Genomic DNA, 15,756 nt, shown 5'->3' on the forward strand with positions numbered 1-15,756 from the left:
CGGTTGATTCCTCTGGGATCTTGCTGAGGTTTTCAGCAAGTAGCCGTCGGAGGTTATCTTTGGTGGTAAGGCTATTCAGCGCTGTACAGTTGAGTTTCTTGTTTGGAGCCATCCTCGGGCCACGGGGTTGAATGCTCATGAGTAGTTTGGATCTGACCATGAGGTGGTCAGTCCAGCACTCAGCTCCGCGCATAACACGGGTCGTAAGGACCTCTTGTCTGTCCTTTTGACGGACAATCACGTAGTCAAGAAGATGCCAGTGTTTTGAGCGGGGGTGCTGCCAGGTGGTCTTAAGCCTGTTCTTCATCTGGAAGACGGTGTTAGTAATGACCAGCTGGTGCTCTGCACAGAGGGAGAGGAGTCTGAGCCCGTTGTGGTTCATTTTCCCCACACCATGCTGGCCAATGACTTTATTCCATACCAGGTGCTCCGTGCCCACTCTAGCATTGAAATCTCCCATGAGTATGAGCCTGTCCGTAGCTGGGGTTTTCTGTAAGATGGCATCAAGAGCTCTGTAGAAATCCTCTTTGATGTTGTGTTCGGCATCAAGAGTTGGAGCATATGCACTGATGAGAGTGGCAAAGCGTTCCTTTGCCAGGGGAATGCGCCATGTCATCAGTCTTTCATTGATGCCGATGGGGGATTCCGGAATGCGCTGCAGCAGTTTAGACTTTACAGCAAAGCCAACTCCATGGTTACGGCGAGTGCCTTTAGGGACCCCCTTCCAGAAGAAGGTGTACCCAGCACCAACCTCTGCAAGGGAGTCCTCCCCATGCAGTCTGGTCTCGCTGAGAGCTGCTATGTCGATGTTATATTTTGCGAGCTCCAGGGCCACCAGTGCTGTCCTGCGATGGGGCCTGTCAGGAGTTTCAGCCAGGTCCAGCAGTGTGCGAACATTCCATGAAGCAATGTTTAACTTATTTTTCACTTTAATTTTTCGACCGCAAGGAGGGATGCTCCAACGGTTGCGGCTTACCGTCCGGAGTGTGGGGAGCAGACAATTTTTGGACCACCTTTTCCAGGTCCTTCCCCATCACAGGGGTGAGCAGTGTGGGGCTGCTCAGTCGCAATGGAAGCTGCCGAAAAGACGCGCTGCTCCATCCCGCAGTCCTAGCGACCATCACTCCATTGCCGCCTGTGTGCATGGTTTGGTTAGGCACTCCCAGCCACATCCTTGGCCTGTGCCCGCCACCATTCCACATCGCCACAGGACTTTTGGGGGTGGGGGTGGGGGGGAGGGGGTGGGGCAAGAAGCTTGCGCATAGGTGAGGATTAAGGTGAGGGTGTGGGTGCGCAGACCTCACTCCCACCATCTTCACTCCTATCAGATGATCTCCAGTGGCATGAGAGAACCCATGACGACCTTCGTCTGGCAGGAGTTGCAGGGGGCTGCCGGTGGTCCGGTCAGTTGGACTCCGCCTGTGCCTGTCCCCAGGTGCAGGTTTGTCTTCGGGGTTTGCTCCCCTAGCCACTGTACCCTCCCGAGTTAACCCACGTGGCTTAGGGTTACCTTCTTCCGCCTTCCCAGCCGTTGTGGTGGTGCTCACATCACCATCTTCCGCCTGCGCCGCCGTTGAGTTCTTCACTGTTTACCCATAGCTGGGGCTATTTACCCATAGCTGGGACAGAGGTTGACGGGCATCAGGGCGTTTCCACTCACCGATGGGCCTGCATGCCGCGTCTCTGGGGCCCACTGCTGCTCCGAGATCCCGTACAACTTAGCCTGGAACCACAGGGGACCAGTTACCATGTGTGCCGCGGGGAGGCGTGTACGAGATCTTGGCAATGGAGAGGCTATGTACCGGCTGAGGAGGCTTACACACTCGGCTCCTCTTTTCGCCCCTGAAAACAGAAGGCTATCCGGTGGCAGTAGCTGAAAGCAGAAAGTAGCAAGCAGAAGCAGCATGCAGCATGCACTAGCTACAAGCACTACTACTCCAACACTGCTGCACTGACGCATCACACGCCCTGTGTGCACTGCACACACACACACACACACACACACACACGCACACAAAAACTTTTCTGGACCTATGTAACAATGTAACAAATTTGCATAATGCCAGTCTATGGTCTTCATTGGCTTGGATTATGTAAATTGTGGCGCATCGCAGCTAGTGCAAGACGAGCAGCTGCGGTTAAAAAGTATATAAATGTTTGTTTGTTTTTAGAAAATGACGTTTCTCTAGATAAGACCCTTTTCCTCGACTGAGATCGTGTAGAGCCCTTTGAAGCTGCATTGAAACTGCAATTTCGACCATCAAACAGTTGACATCAAACAGTACGAGTGAATCATTTTAAACTCTTTGAGAAAATAGGTAAAGTGCAATGTATATTATGATATTTATTTATTTATTTATTTATTTATTTTTTACCTTGGATGCATGTAAAATTATTGTGAGAGGCACAATTAGTAACCTTTAAAATATCACAATAGGGGTGCTTCAATTATTTTATTTTATTTATTTATTTTTTGCAACAAGTAGAATCAACCATCACATCCTCGCCTTACCTTACTCCCAGAACTTTTTGACTTGATTCGATTTCAGATTTGATTCGAAGGATGGATTCCAAACTAATATTTCCAATTTTTATTGATTAATGAGTTGTGTGTGACAGAATATGTGTGATTTTTAAGGACTGTTTAAACCAGTGTGGGCCAGTAGCATCACTACAAATACTGAAACTTGAACTGATAATGAAAAGTTGAATTGTGAAAATAACACGTCAAGTTGTGAAAAATGTGATTCATTTTGGCACCTCAATGGTACTGTCGCCTCTGAACAGGAAGGTCCCACCCAGACTGAGACGCTGCGACAGGCAACCCTACAAAGGACAGGTGGCTTGGAAAATGGATGGATGGCATATTCATTGTTCATGAAGTCATAATGAAGTCATAATTTCATTCCATAGTGCTCAATTTAATACAAAAAGATGTACATATTTTAATTAAAGCAAGACAATACAAATATATAAACCTAATTAAATCAAAAACAGTCAAGTTGCTAACACTGAACAATTGATGCCTGGATTAGCTTTTTCTGATAGTAAATGGTTATTTGCGCTACTGTTAAATTGGCTCTTCTGAAGACTTAATTACCTGGGGTGACTCGACTTCAAACTTTGGACTCGACTCTCAATTCTGAATGCCTCGGAATTAAAATCGCTTATTTTTTTTGGAATCGAGTCCAACCCTACTTCATATTTTCTAGCAGAAAATTCACTAACCCAATGTAAGATGCCCATGTGCGAGAAAATTGGGGTTGTCTGAACTAATCAAATACAAATTACATTTGTTTGTTTGTTTGTTTGTTTTTAAAGCCTATAAAATACAAACAGTATTTTGTATTTCAAACACACACAAACACACGCACACGCGCATACACACGCGCGCGCACACACACACACACACACACACACACACACACACACACACACACACACACACACACACACACACTACTGTTCAAAAGCTTGGGGTCATCATTTTTTTTATTGTTTTTTTAAAATGGAGAATATTATGCCTGTTAAGGCTGCATTTATCAACATACAGTAACATTTTTAAAATATTATTACAATTAAAAAAAAAAGTCAGTGTCATTACTCATCATTGCAAACCATCATTCCAATACGCTGATTCATTGCTCAGGAAACATTTCTTATTACCAGCAGTATGAAACACAAGTATTAATTTGAGGAACCAAAATTATTTTTTGATGAAAGGAATGTTCAAAAGTTTATTTTGAAATAGAAATCTTTTGTAACATTATGGTCTGTATGACAATTTGGTCAAATTAATGAATGCTTGCTGAATAAAAGTATTATTTAAAAAAAAAATTACTGTTCCTAAACTGTTATGAACCTTTTGCCAAGGCCATTGTGAGTATACTTGAAGAGGTACAGTACATTGACTCTTAGTTTCCCTTTGTATTTATACAAGTCTTTAAGTCTTTACAAACAGAGCTAATATTTGACTTGGATATGCTTTATTTCTCTGGTATCGGCCACAGGTGTATTTGTCATGTTGCATATGGTTTTACAATATGACCCCCAAACCAGCAATGTCAGGTAGCCACAAATAACAGTTGAATGTATATAGAGTAAGAGTGACTTACCAATGCAGAAACAGCACACAGCAAAACTAAAGTCAAAACTCCTTCCATGATCAACCCGGTATGTAGTCAAAGTAAAAAGCTTTTCTAATTAACCCTTGCATTCAAAAATTGTTTCCGAAAGAACTAGTCAAGCCTGTTGGCTTTACAGCGTTCACACTTGACAGCTTGTGTTTATTTAGTCTCTAAACTCTTGGTTTCTGTCGCTTCTCTCTGCCTCTGTTCCTTCTCTGCTGACTGATAATGACCTGTTTTATTGCCACTTCTCCTTTTTCTCATGACGGGAAAACAATGTACAACAACCTTTGTCCTACCTTTAACCAAAGTTCTTCCTTATTTTAAAACTCCTCCTTTTTATTATTTCCCAACAATTTAAAACTCACTTGTTCTCTCTTTTTAAATGCCCCTCACCCTCCCCTATGCTTTATTGTTAAGTTTGGTCTTCCTCTTTCACTTATTTTACTTTTTTGTTTGTTTTATTCAAAAAAAAATATTTTCTTTTTTTGGGGATATACTTTCTTACCTAAATGAACCAAAGGAAATGCAAAAAAGGAATACAATTGAGTTGTGATCACTTAGTGTTTTTAGTTTTCTCCTTTGGATGAATGGTACACGCTGTGGATTGGCAAGTTAACAAAAGAATCTAGAATCCTCTCAAATGATCAAACTCAGACAAGTACCCTATTATTCTTGCCTTTATTATAATAACAACAGACAAACATCAAGGCTTTAGTTACATAGCTGAGTTGGGTGTGTCTTATCTGATAATGTTCACATCATGTGTGAACACAGGGAGTATTTATATCTAACCTATACCTGAGTATTTTTTTCCCTGATGATGTAAATCACACTTAATACATATATGAAATGTATATCAACCTCCCTTAAATGTAAACTGTCTGTAGTCTAATAAGATGTGGAGGAAATGAAGTGTGTAGGGTTTAGTTTACTTTTAATTATAAGCCAACACAGGAGGAGCGCTGTCAGCACTAATGTAATTGTTTCCCACTCTGTTTTTTTTTCTCACTTTATTTTGTTCCACTTTAGACATTCACAAGTACCTTTGCAACTACATGTCAACTAACTTGTATTATATGTCAACTAACTCCCAGAGTATTAATAGACTGTTAGGCGTAGGGTTAGTAAGTAGAACTGAAAAGTTACTTAGAATGTCTAAAGTGGACCATCGAAATAAAGTTACCTTTTTTGCCAAACATTATGTGTGAAAGTGTGATGCTGAATTATATAGCTGCATAAGGACAAACAAACAAACAAACAACAGGCAGCGAACAAGAAAAGTTTAACCATTATTACTTGTTTAGACAAAATTCTGCTATATATTTTAATTGGAAAGGAAAGCATTGCAGACATGACGCATATTTGTCAAAAGCAGCGCAACAGGTTCTTCCTCTAAAAACAAACACCTGCCTTGCATCCTTCCACTGTACTGATGTCATTATGATCAACACAACACTTGTTTAGTCAACTGGCACTTTCCACGAATAGAGTAGAAATTGGTGTCCTATTTCATTTTAAAGCAATACAGGTGCGCACAAATCCCTTGTTCTTTGGAAAAGAATTAGTATAATCCACCATAAAAATAACATGACAAATTTCTAGGTTTAAATTGACAATCACTGTAATAATAATAATTATTTAAAAAAAAAAATTCCACCAGCTAATATTTAGGTGGCATTTACATGACACTGTTTTCAAAAATAAGAAAGAAAAGCTTTTTTAGGGGTTTTGGCGTTGTAAGGACTGGGCCAGGGTGAATCTGAATAACTAAATACCTTCGTGCTAAAATCCCAAAGCCTTTAGCCCCAAAAGGCCTGGAACTTGAAAAAACACACACAAACACACACACACACACACACACACACACCTCCCCCACAGCTGACACCCACACTCAGGACAGAGCGTGGTTTCCTGTTACGAGACACTTGTATGACTGACTTGGAATTTGATGTTCAAAGAGAAAGAAACTTCTTTTCTTTAAAAGACATTTAACCCGATATATTCTATGTGTTTTTATGTGTGTCCATTTGCCCATGTCACATTGTAATGACTATAATTTGTCCGTAACTTAAAAGTGAATTATAAATACCCTAGGTGTATTTTTAATGTAAATGTTTACCTATAACAGTCGTGTTTGATATCGTAAAAATGCCCTTGACTTGACTCAGCCAGATATATGTATGAACACACCGTAAAAGGTATGATTATGTGCATAACACATCTCTGCAGTAGAAATGACCCTTCCTAACACAGGTCATAATTTAATTAGACAAGCAGTCTGACAAGACAAAGAGAAATAAAACCCAAAGTCCCGCCTGTAAACTTCCAACCCTCTAATTGGCCAAGCCAACAGGAAGAGGCTGGATTTCTCATAGTGTGATAAATGACGCTTCTCCCCTGCGCTCGCTCTCTTCCTGCCGTGTCATGATGTAACGTCTCGCCTCCGGGCGAGCTCTTCGCCTTTCTTTTATTTGTTTCTAGTTTAGTTTGTGTTTTTCAGTTGTAGATAAGTCTCTGTGTTTAATTCCAATCGACGATTGAAAAGAAAACCCTGTGACATATCTCTTCAGCAAATCCATCTACGAGGGACCTTTAAACGAGCGCGCGCTCTCTTTGAAGGAGAAACACGCGCACGTGACCACGTGACGCGCACGGACCGAGAGACACACACGCTTCTTCAAAAGCCATGGAAAGATGCAACGTTAACTCCGCGTGATTTCCCCGTAGAGATCTTTATTCCCTTTTTGTTAGTCAAAGTTTTGTTTTCCGTAGCCGACTCAGTTCACTTCCACGAAGTGAAACGAACCTAGCCGAACTATTTCCCTTTGGAAATGTTACAACAAAGACTGTAAACCTCCGTTCAACACGCGCGCCACGCAGCCCACGTGACGCTTCCTCACACCCAAAGGACTCAGCTCACGCGGCCAGACAGGGCCGTACAGGAATGTTTCGGCACAGTCAGAGAGAAACCATAACATACGTTGATTGCAAGTATAAATCTCTTTATAGAGCTTCTAAGAAGTTTTAAGATGATGTTCCGTGTTGTAATCGGAGAGGTGAATGTCTTCCTGCCAATGAAATTCTCCCAATTTCTCTGTTCTCTCTCTCCCCATCCCCTTTCCTCTCTCTCTTACTCGCTCACGCGTGTACGTTATCCATTGTCCAAACTTTATGCATTTCTCGTTCATTGATGTCTTATTGTATTGTTCATTGTTGTCTATGTGTTTGTAAATACATATATCCCATGTAACCGTAGTAAATACATAAGTAGTCATGCCTTTATTAAATCCATTATATTCATTTTGATTGATGTTACTGTGTCTGCTCATACTCCAGGTCTCTGAAATGAATAGATCAAGCTACGGCTTTGCTTTATAAAATAAAAATACTTTTAAAGAGTATGTGTTTATAGGGCAGAAAACCCAGTTCTTCTGGCCAGAGAATTGCGTTTCCTGAAATCCTATGAAGTAAGATGATATGTGGGATTCCCCCAATATTAATCTGACAATTGAGCTAATTAAATTTTACCTGTCTGTAAAACGTGATCTATGCAATCAACTTGTAGTTAAAATGCAAGGATACACGTATGCATGCAGGTAAAGTGATAGATCCTCCCTTAGAGGGAGAGTAAATTCAATGTAAGATTGATCTAATCCAAACATGTATGAATAATTATTAATTACCAATTATTAATTAATTTATGCAAATTCCCCACGGATTAGATCCGCCCTGAATCCTTAAAAAATGGTGGAGAAAATGCTAAGCACATTTTAAACTTGTTTTATGAGCAAAATCAGTTTTCAATCTATGTCTATATTGTGATTTAATATTGTACGTGCGCCTCGAGTGAGCGAACGCAATGCGAACTCACCGCTGCAAAATAATGTCTGACATTCCGTTTGCCATTGTTAATAACTAAAATAAACTGCAGTTCATAGTATTAAATTTGTCCCACAAAAGACGAAGAAACCTCTTTTGAACGACGACATTTTTAATGTTAAACTCCCCTGTCCGAACGATGTTCTTCTGTCAGGGTGAAGACAAGATTTAGTGAAACGATGCTCTTTCACTATTCTTAAAAAGGCCTTATTTTATAATCGTTAGATTAACGATAAAAACTCCTGGTTAAAACATTGACTTAGCTACTCAATTGTAAAAAACCGAAAAGCATATTATCACAAGTGCTATTTGATATATGCTTGGAGTCGAAAACAGATGAATAATTCCTGTTTCCTTTTGCACGACGCAGCGAAGAAAACCTGCTAACGTGTTCAATGAATATAGCACCGATAAAATCCAAAACTGAAAACATTTTTAATCAATGCTATTTGACATATGTTATGGGAGTCGAAAAACAGATGAATAATTCCTGTTTTCTCTCGCACAACGCAGCGACGAATCCTGCTAGATGTGCTTGTAAAACATAGCACCGAAAAAAAAAAAATCCAACACTGAAAACATTTTTCATCATATATGCTATTTGATAAATGTTATTTGGAGTTGAAAAACAGATGAATAATTCCTGTTTCCTTTTGCACGACGCAGCGAAGAAAACCTGCCAATGTGTTTAAAATAAGTATAGCACCGGAAAGAAATCCGTCGAGATTTAAATGAGACAGTGCATGTCCCCCGAGACAATCGAAAGCGGGCTGGTTGCCATACTACTGCCAAACGCTAGGGTGCGCCCTTGAGTGTTTTCCAGTATCAGATTGCCTCCACGCCCTCCATGAGCGCAATAGCGCCATCGTGTGGACACTAGCGGTAAAGCGTCTTTTCTTCAATTTTCTCTTCCCACAACTTCAAAGTTTACCAGTGAGATTTTGAACTCGTGTGTCTAACTTTCAATGCATGGCAATTTACAGCCTCGTTCACTAACATGATTTTCCCTGCCTTGACTGTGTGCACTTGTTTTGGATTTTGGTTCAAACCAAATTTGAACTTAAAAATTCAAAACTATGTCTTAGCAGTTTCTGATGACCGCTCTGTGTTGAAATGGCTTTCTCCCAGTTGATCTTGTGTTGGATACTACCACTGACACCTCACTGTGGTCGTGATCATCAAATATAAGGCCAACCCTTAATTTCCTACACTTATTCAAATTTGGTTTGAAACAAACCGATTTCAAGGTTAATTTGAATTAAGTCTCATTGCCCGTTGGGAATTGTTTTATGGCTTTTTCTATATTTCCCTTTTCAAATTATTTTTAATAATTTTGATTTGATTTTATTACAACTGTCTCCTTGCTGTTCTAGAAGTTACTTAACATCTATGAATACGCTTGATTTGAATCGTATTTAAACCAGTTTGAATGCAATTTAAATCAAGTTCTCTGTCAGCCAGCTTGACCACTAAGAGGAAGTGGCCCAAAACCCTTTGTGGCCCAAACGCGCCACTACAGCCTGCTTCCTCCTGTGCTCTTCCTGCGGCTCTAAAACTCTCCTCCGAAGGGAGACTAGGTTATTCTGATAATTAACTTTGTCATAATTCCCTTTGTTTTTACCATAATTTTAGTAAAGCCGTTGCCTTTGATTTTTCAAAAAAAAAAAAAAAGGACACTCAATTTGATTTAGATAAAAGAGCTTTAATTCACGTTGAGGTTCAATTGTTCTTCATCCTGTTTTGTGTTTGTAGGTAGAAAGCTCTCTCGGGCTGTGGCAATTTGACAGTCAGCTCTGCTCGAGGTCCGGCGGGTGGTTCGTCTGATCTGCGTCACCAGCACTGACTGAGCACGGGTCTCAGACTTTCCTGTATCTTTCCCTTCGTGCGGCCCGCAACACGACATTACCAATTCGGCACCGCCGGTTGTGTTCCAGGTCAAGTTGCTTGAGAGGGCGCACCTAGGTACAGATGCACCGAAAGGCCCGGGACACTGCTGTCAAGTGTTTGGGGCGACAGAGGGACCAACCACGATGCTGACTTCGAGCGGAATGACCTCATTTCACCCCAGGCAAACTAGAAAAAGGTATTAAACCCATCCACTTAATATTGGCCACAGAATCTAGAGATTCCCCGGTCATGGGAGTGTTTGGCTCCCTCTCAAAGCCACAAACTGCAGGCTTAGGCCTCCGTTTCCCCTTTTTAACACTTCTCGTGTACTATTAATGCCATTTCATTACAGACCTTTCCATCTCTGATGGTTGCATGTTACTTCGAACTTTGCTATCTTGCCACTGCTCTTTTCTGTTGTGCTCTGTTCCTTTCAGTTCACCTAGAAGACAGAACCTCTCTGAGACCACAAGGAACGCTGAATAATAGTTTGACAAACCAAGCCGTTAGCATAGACAGGTGACCCCTAAGCTACCGCCCTGTTAAATTTTATTCAGGCCTAAATTGTCCCATCGAATGATTTAACTGTCTGCATCAGTTAACCAAAATTTTCATACACGGCATAGCCGGTATTATAGCTCGTTAGACATAGACGAACTTGCATTGGTCTCTCTGTGTGTGTTGTGTTCCTCTCGCCCACAGTGAAGCCAGTATGTTCCGGTCCTACAGTCCCACAACCCGCTGGGACAACATGGAGACATGGCTGAGATTCATGACACCTCCATTCCGGCCCAAGGTCGCCAGTGACAGAGCCCGAGCAAAGAGCAGCTGGACGCAGACGTGGACACGCTAATGTCGCACCAACCCAGCCAAAGCTCCCACGACAAAGACTGGGCCAAACACGTCAAAACCTCGCTTTCCAGCTCACCGCGCAAGCACGCCTCCACAAAGGAGCCGCATCGCCCTGGAGCACAAGGTTGCAACGCCGAGGATGACAACGACCCCGAGCTACAAAAGGAAGTGGAAAGACTTCAAACTGCCCTGGCTAACCTTCATCGACACAGACCGAAGTGAATAGTCAGAGAAGAGAACCAGAGAGGAACTCGACGAGAAACTCCGACAAAGTGAAGCCTCTTGCAAAGAGCAGAGACCGAACTGAAAGAGACTCGAAAGCGCACGGCCTGCGAAAAACTCAAAAGAGGCCCGTGCGACCATCCACAAGCCCGTTCAACAGAGACAAGATCTCGAACACGAACTTGGCACCGATCACACAGAGTTGCCACACTCTTATAGACTGCAGCATGACCTGAAAAGGGGAAACACACACCACAAGTTTCCCCTGACCGGTCCGCACATTTCAGCCAACGCACAAGAGCTGAAAAGGGGGGTGAAAAAGCCGCCTTCCACACATCTCTGACAATCTACAGGACATTGATTGTTCACCTGCAGTCTCCAACCGGTGAACACACGTCACAGACACCCAGCAGCACAGACCTAGAAGAACCTGTGCTACCACCACCGGCTCCGAACGAGTTTGCTGTGGAACTTACAACGAACCTGTGACTGAGGACACAAGTTTCAAGAAACTTTCCCTCCAAAACCCGTCAGCCACCATAGTTCTTCTGCCCCCACGCAATGCCCACTCAACGATGCGTGAAGGTCCCCTCAGTAAGAATTCCTAAAACCCCAAATTCCTGAACTGCAAAACCAGAAGACACACTGCACGAACACCGTGCAAGACTCAGCTAAAAGGTCCTTGATCAACATCGGACATAAAACTTTTAAAAGTAGATGAAAGTGTGCTCAAAGAGTTGCAAGACTCTGCGTCTGTAAAATTTGAATTTTACTGATTTAAAGGAATCTTAGACGGACATGTAAGCCTCAACGGCCGACAGACTATGCACGACTCTTTTGAAACAAACGGTTTCTAGATGTTGAGTAAATCGGCACCGCTAAACATTAGGTTCCGTGACAGTGAAGAGTTACATAGAACACCAGCTCCAAATAGGGTATACGTTACCTTGACGCCAGAGTGTAGTAAAATCACCTGAGTTCTAAACTACCGTTAACCCACGGGCGTGCACTTGATCATCGCGATCCAACTAAAACAAAACGTGCAATACGTGTTTTGATCGCTGGCTTGTCTGAATGCCGATAAAACAATAGCTGGAATTGACATCTCTACTTCAAGTAAAAGAGCCTTAGATTCTCAACTGGTATCAGTAACTTCAGCATTAAAGCGTAAGTCTGTGTGAAAAAGGTATCATCTCAGCAGCTTGTAATCTGTACCGATATCCATTCCGCTTTGGTTAAAAGGAAATCCAAATCGCGGTATGACTAAAACCTGTTTCTGACAAAGAAAACTCAGAACAGTGTTATCTATGTAGACCCGGGTGATGCTCCCCGTTTCTACGATGTAAAGGCCCTCAGAAAAAAAAGAAAAATAAATTTGTTGCTAGATTGATGTAATTCACCTAAATTTTGGCTGCATCTACAAGCAGAAAGCTACTAAGCGATCAAACCAAGTCACGTGCTGAAAAATCAGCATTTATGCACGAGAAGGGACGTAACTACATGCGCTTAGACAAGCGTTGACTTGCAGCAATTCTATTTCCTTACTTTGTAAACAAATAGAATAAGTCATGTAAAGTAAAGAGCAAAGTTGCATTAGTACAATTAGCAAATGCCAAAACACATCTGCAGTTTACTAAATGGAACATCAAGTTCTTGAAAAACAAAGTATAGGCGCCTCCTGTTAACCCGTTAAAACGTGTGTGATTCATGTAAAATGTACAGACATTCTTCAAGTACTGTTGAATTGTTCTGACATGCTCTGGTTCCCATGACAACAACTTGCCACAGGAAGTGTTAACTCGTAATGTCACTTTTGTAAACAAACCAGCATGGGTGGCTAAGCTAAATCTAGCCTAGCATCCAGCTAACTTAGGCTAAGCTAACCTAGCTCCCGCACAGCATAGGCTAAGCGAAATAACTTCCACAGTTAGCAGCTAGCATAATTTACTTGAACCCTTAATCACCGCCTGTGTTCCACAGGGCAAAGTATTCTAGAATACTTTCCTCAACACCAGTTAGGGTTTCTAATTATCCACTTTCCGTGTTTGCAATTCTTATTAGCTAAAGTTCACCTTCACTGGTTTAGGAATACTCCTTGCTAACCGTTGAAGACTAACTTCGCAGATCCCCTGTTAATTAAACTTAAGTTTAACTACATGTAAACTGCGTAACTAACTACAGAAGAATTTGTATAACCATAGGAAGTTTCATCTGCATGTTGACTAAACCTTTGGAGGGACACACACGATGTGGTTTTGAACATGCAACCGCTACAACCCACTATAAAGTGTTGATCAAAGCAAATCCAAAGTTTAGTCACTAATGCCACTGATTATTCTCGACTTCAGATCATTCCTGTGTTTGATCATTTTATTCCATTTTGCTTTAATTTTTATTTTATTTTCCTCATTAATTATTTCATTCCTTTGACCTTGATAATAATAGCAAGCAGCTATTCCCTGGTCTATTAGGTCATCTATATGATTTAATTTTTTTTTTTTTTGCCTCTCTTGTCAGAGTGTGGTTCCATCTCCTATAGGGCCCAGAAAGGAAACAGACCCCCTTATTTGTTATTTTGGCTTAATTTCAACCAGTGCACTCATTTTGTGACCCTTCAACACCACTACTAGAGTCCTGAGGATTGACAATAAGCAGAATTTAAATAAGAAAGCTGTCCTTTTCCCTATTATCGTTCACTTCGTCGAACCATCTCTAAGTCCAGAGAAATAATTTAGTCATAAGAACCACCTTACGTCATTTATTTCATCTCGGCTATGTCCTTTCCAGGAAATACCATCGGAACCACACAAAACTTAGCCTAACAGTCACAGCTAAGATAAGGACACAAGAGACACTTAGCTTTATGCTAAATGCTTAACGAACCTATTAAGCAGTAGTTCTGAACTTTTAGGGCCACGCATTAATCACTCACAACAAGTGTGCCAGAATGCCACAGAGCCCCTGCCTAACCGCTCATCAGTCACGACACCAGCCCAGACGCCAAGACTTCTGTAAAGCCTAATCAAAAAGGGGGTGGCACGAAAACTCTACCCAACCACCACCAGAGACATTGATTTGAGCCTTGAAGGCCTGCTAGACACTAGCTCGAACACCACGCTAATGTCAGCCCAACTCTCTGAAAGACTCAGTGCTACAGCTGAGCATCAAAACGAACTCTCAAGTCCCAAACATGTGAGCTGAACGTGCAATCCTACAGCCAAAACAACACTTGGCTCAAAACAGGTAGCTTCCGTTCACCCAGTGTACCGATCACGTACCCACTTCTGATTGGCCAAGTTCTGTTAAATCGCTTTGAGCCTTTAATAGACCCTAAACAACTGAATGTCTGAGCTCAAGTTCAAAAACCACTCCCCGTCCAGTGACAAAGGTCAAGAGAACCTAACTGGCAGGTCACAGAGGTCACAAGAACTCCCTCAGCCAGCCATAAAGGCACAGCCTCAGCACCAAATGGAGATGTGAACTTGCTACCCTGCACCTTTCAGCTCACCAAAGACTGTGACTAACCAAATGAACTTTGAGACAACCACCTCTCTACCCCTCCAACCACCCACGACCGCCGTCTGCACCCACCGACAACCGGTGCCTTCAGCCAACCTGCGTCGACAAGCACATGCTGCGTGCACTAAACAACATTCAGCGTTCTGCACCTGATGCCATCACCGCGCCACAGCTTGTGATGCCACAGTGCAAAAGGGGGGTAATGCCAATGTATGCCGCTGCACGCCGCAGCACCAGAGACACTTTTTCCTCCCTTTCTCTCTTTCTCTCTCCCTTTCACTTTTACCAGGATGCTGCTGTGCCTCCAGCCAACCAGAGGGCAACCGCACTCGGACATCTCACCAGGTCTGGCACCAGGACTCCTTTTCTGCCGGACCCGCACTCAGAAAGTGAATGTGCCACCTGATCCTTACAACGCCTACAGAACACACTACCCCAGCGTAACAACACAATACAGCTGGGTAGGTGCCGATGGACAAAGGACTCCCGCACTCACGCTGAGACCGTGGTTGAACACATGCTCAAGCAACTTGAGAAAATGACTGTCACTCTAGCGGAGCCAGGTGGCCACAACCACCGCCGCACTGCCGTCAGAACTCTGTTTAACACTTGTATGTCCAGCATGAATGCAGCAAACCTCGCCAACGTGGTACGGCATGTAGCCGAAATTCAGACTGAGATTCCACAGATAAAAGAGCACTCACAACAGAGTGCATCCCTGCAGACCATCGACAAGACACTAAAGGGAACTGTGGTAACTTTCAACACTCACAGCGTTGAACCCCATGCACTCCAACACTCACTCCATGAAACAGCTGTTTACTGTCTTCCAGAATGACTTTGCTCAAACTCAGCTGGTAACAGCCCTGATGACAAACCTGCTGCAGGGGGTGAACTCCTCCATCGACAGCCTCGCCAGGGGTAGAATTCCACCGCACCTGATACCCTTAAGCCTCGTGAAAACCGTGCTGGCGTCCGCCATCACCACGCCAACTGACTCTTTACAAATACACCTTTCCTACTCTCTGGGTAGTGCCATCCCTCTCTGCGTCGACTACAAGCAGAGAAGGGGGGGGGGGGCTTTCTCTCGAACTTGCCCATCATAGAGTCAAGCCGAATCTACCGGCTCAAGAACATTGTCAAGGTCAGATTTTGAAAAATAACATTCACATCAAGATCCACACGCCGGACGGGGTTGACTGCAACGACAGCAACACAAAGCCGTCCTAAGCTCCGAACCCGTACGTGTGCACATTGACCAAAGAAA

At 42.8% G+C, this 15,756-nt stretch overlaps 1 protein-coding gene across 3 annotated transcripts in view; it reads right to left on the minus strand.

Annotated features, from left to right (window-relative positions):
* The window catches only part of LOC130084412 (receptor-type tyrosine-protein phosphatase H-like), a 44,659-nt gene extending 40,245 nt beyond the window's left edge, over positions 1-4,414 (minus strand). The window contains exon 1 of one of the 3 annotated variants that reach the window (XM_056249825.1): positions 4,116-4,414. In XM_056249825.1, coding sequence (XP_056105800.1) covers positions 4,116-4,163 — 48 coding nt within the window. In that variant the 5' untranslated portion in view covers positions 4,164-4,414. The remainder of the gene's footprint in view (positions 1-4,115) is intronic. The other 2 variants (XM_056249824.1, XM_056249826.1) reach the window with 2 other exon arrangements.
* Positions 4,415-15,756: the final 11,342 nt, after the last annotated feature.

This window comes from Rhinichthys klamathensis, unplaced genomic scaffold (genome assembly GCF_029890125.1).
Source record: "Rhinichthys klamathensis goyatoka isolate OS25496 unplaced genomic scaffold, OSU_Roscu_1.1 h1tg000064l_1, whole genome shotgun sequence".
In the NCBI taxonomy this organism is placed as follows: Eukaryota; Metazoa; Chordata; class Actinopteri; order Cypriniformes; family Leuciscidae; genus Rhinichthys; species Rhinichthys klamathensis.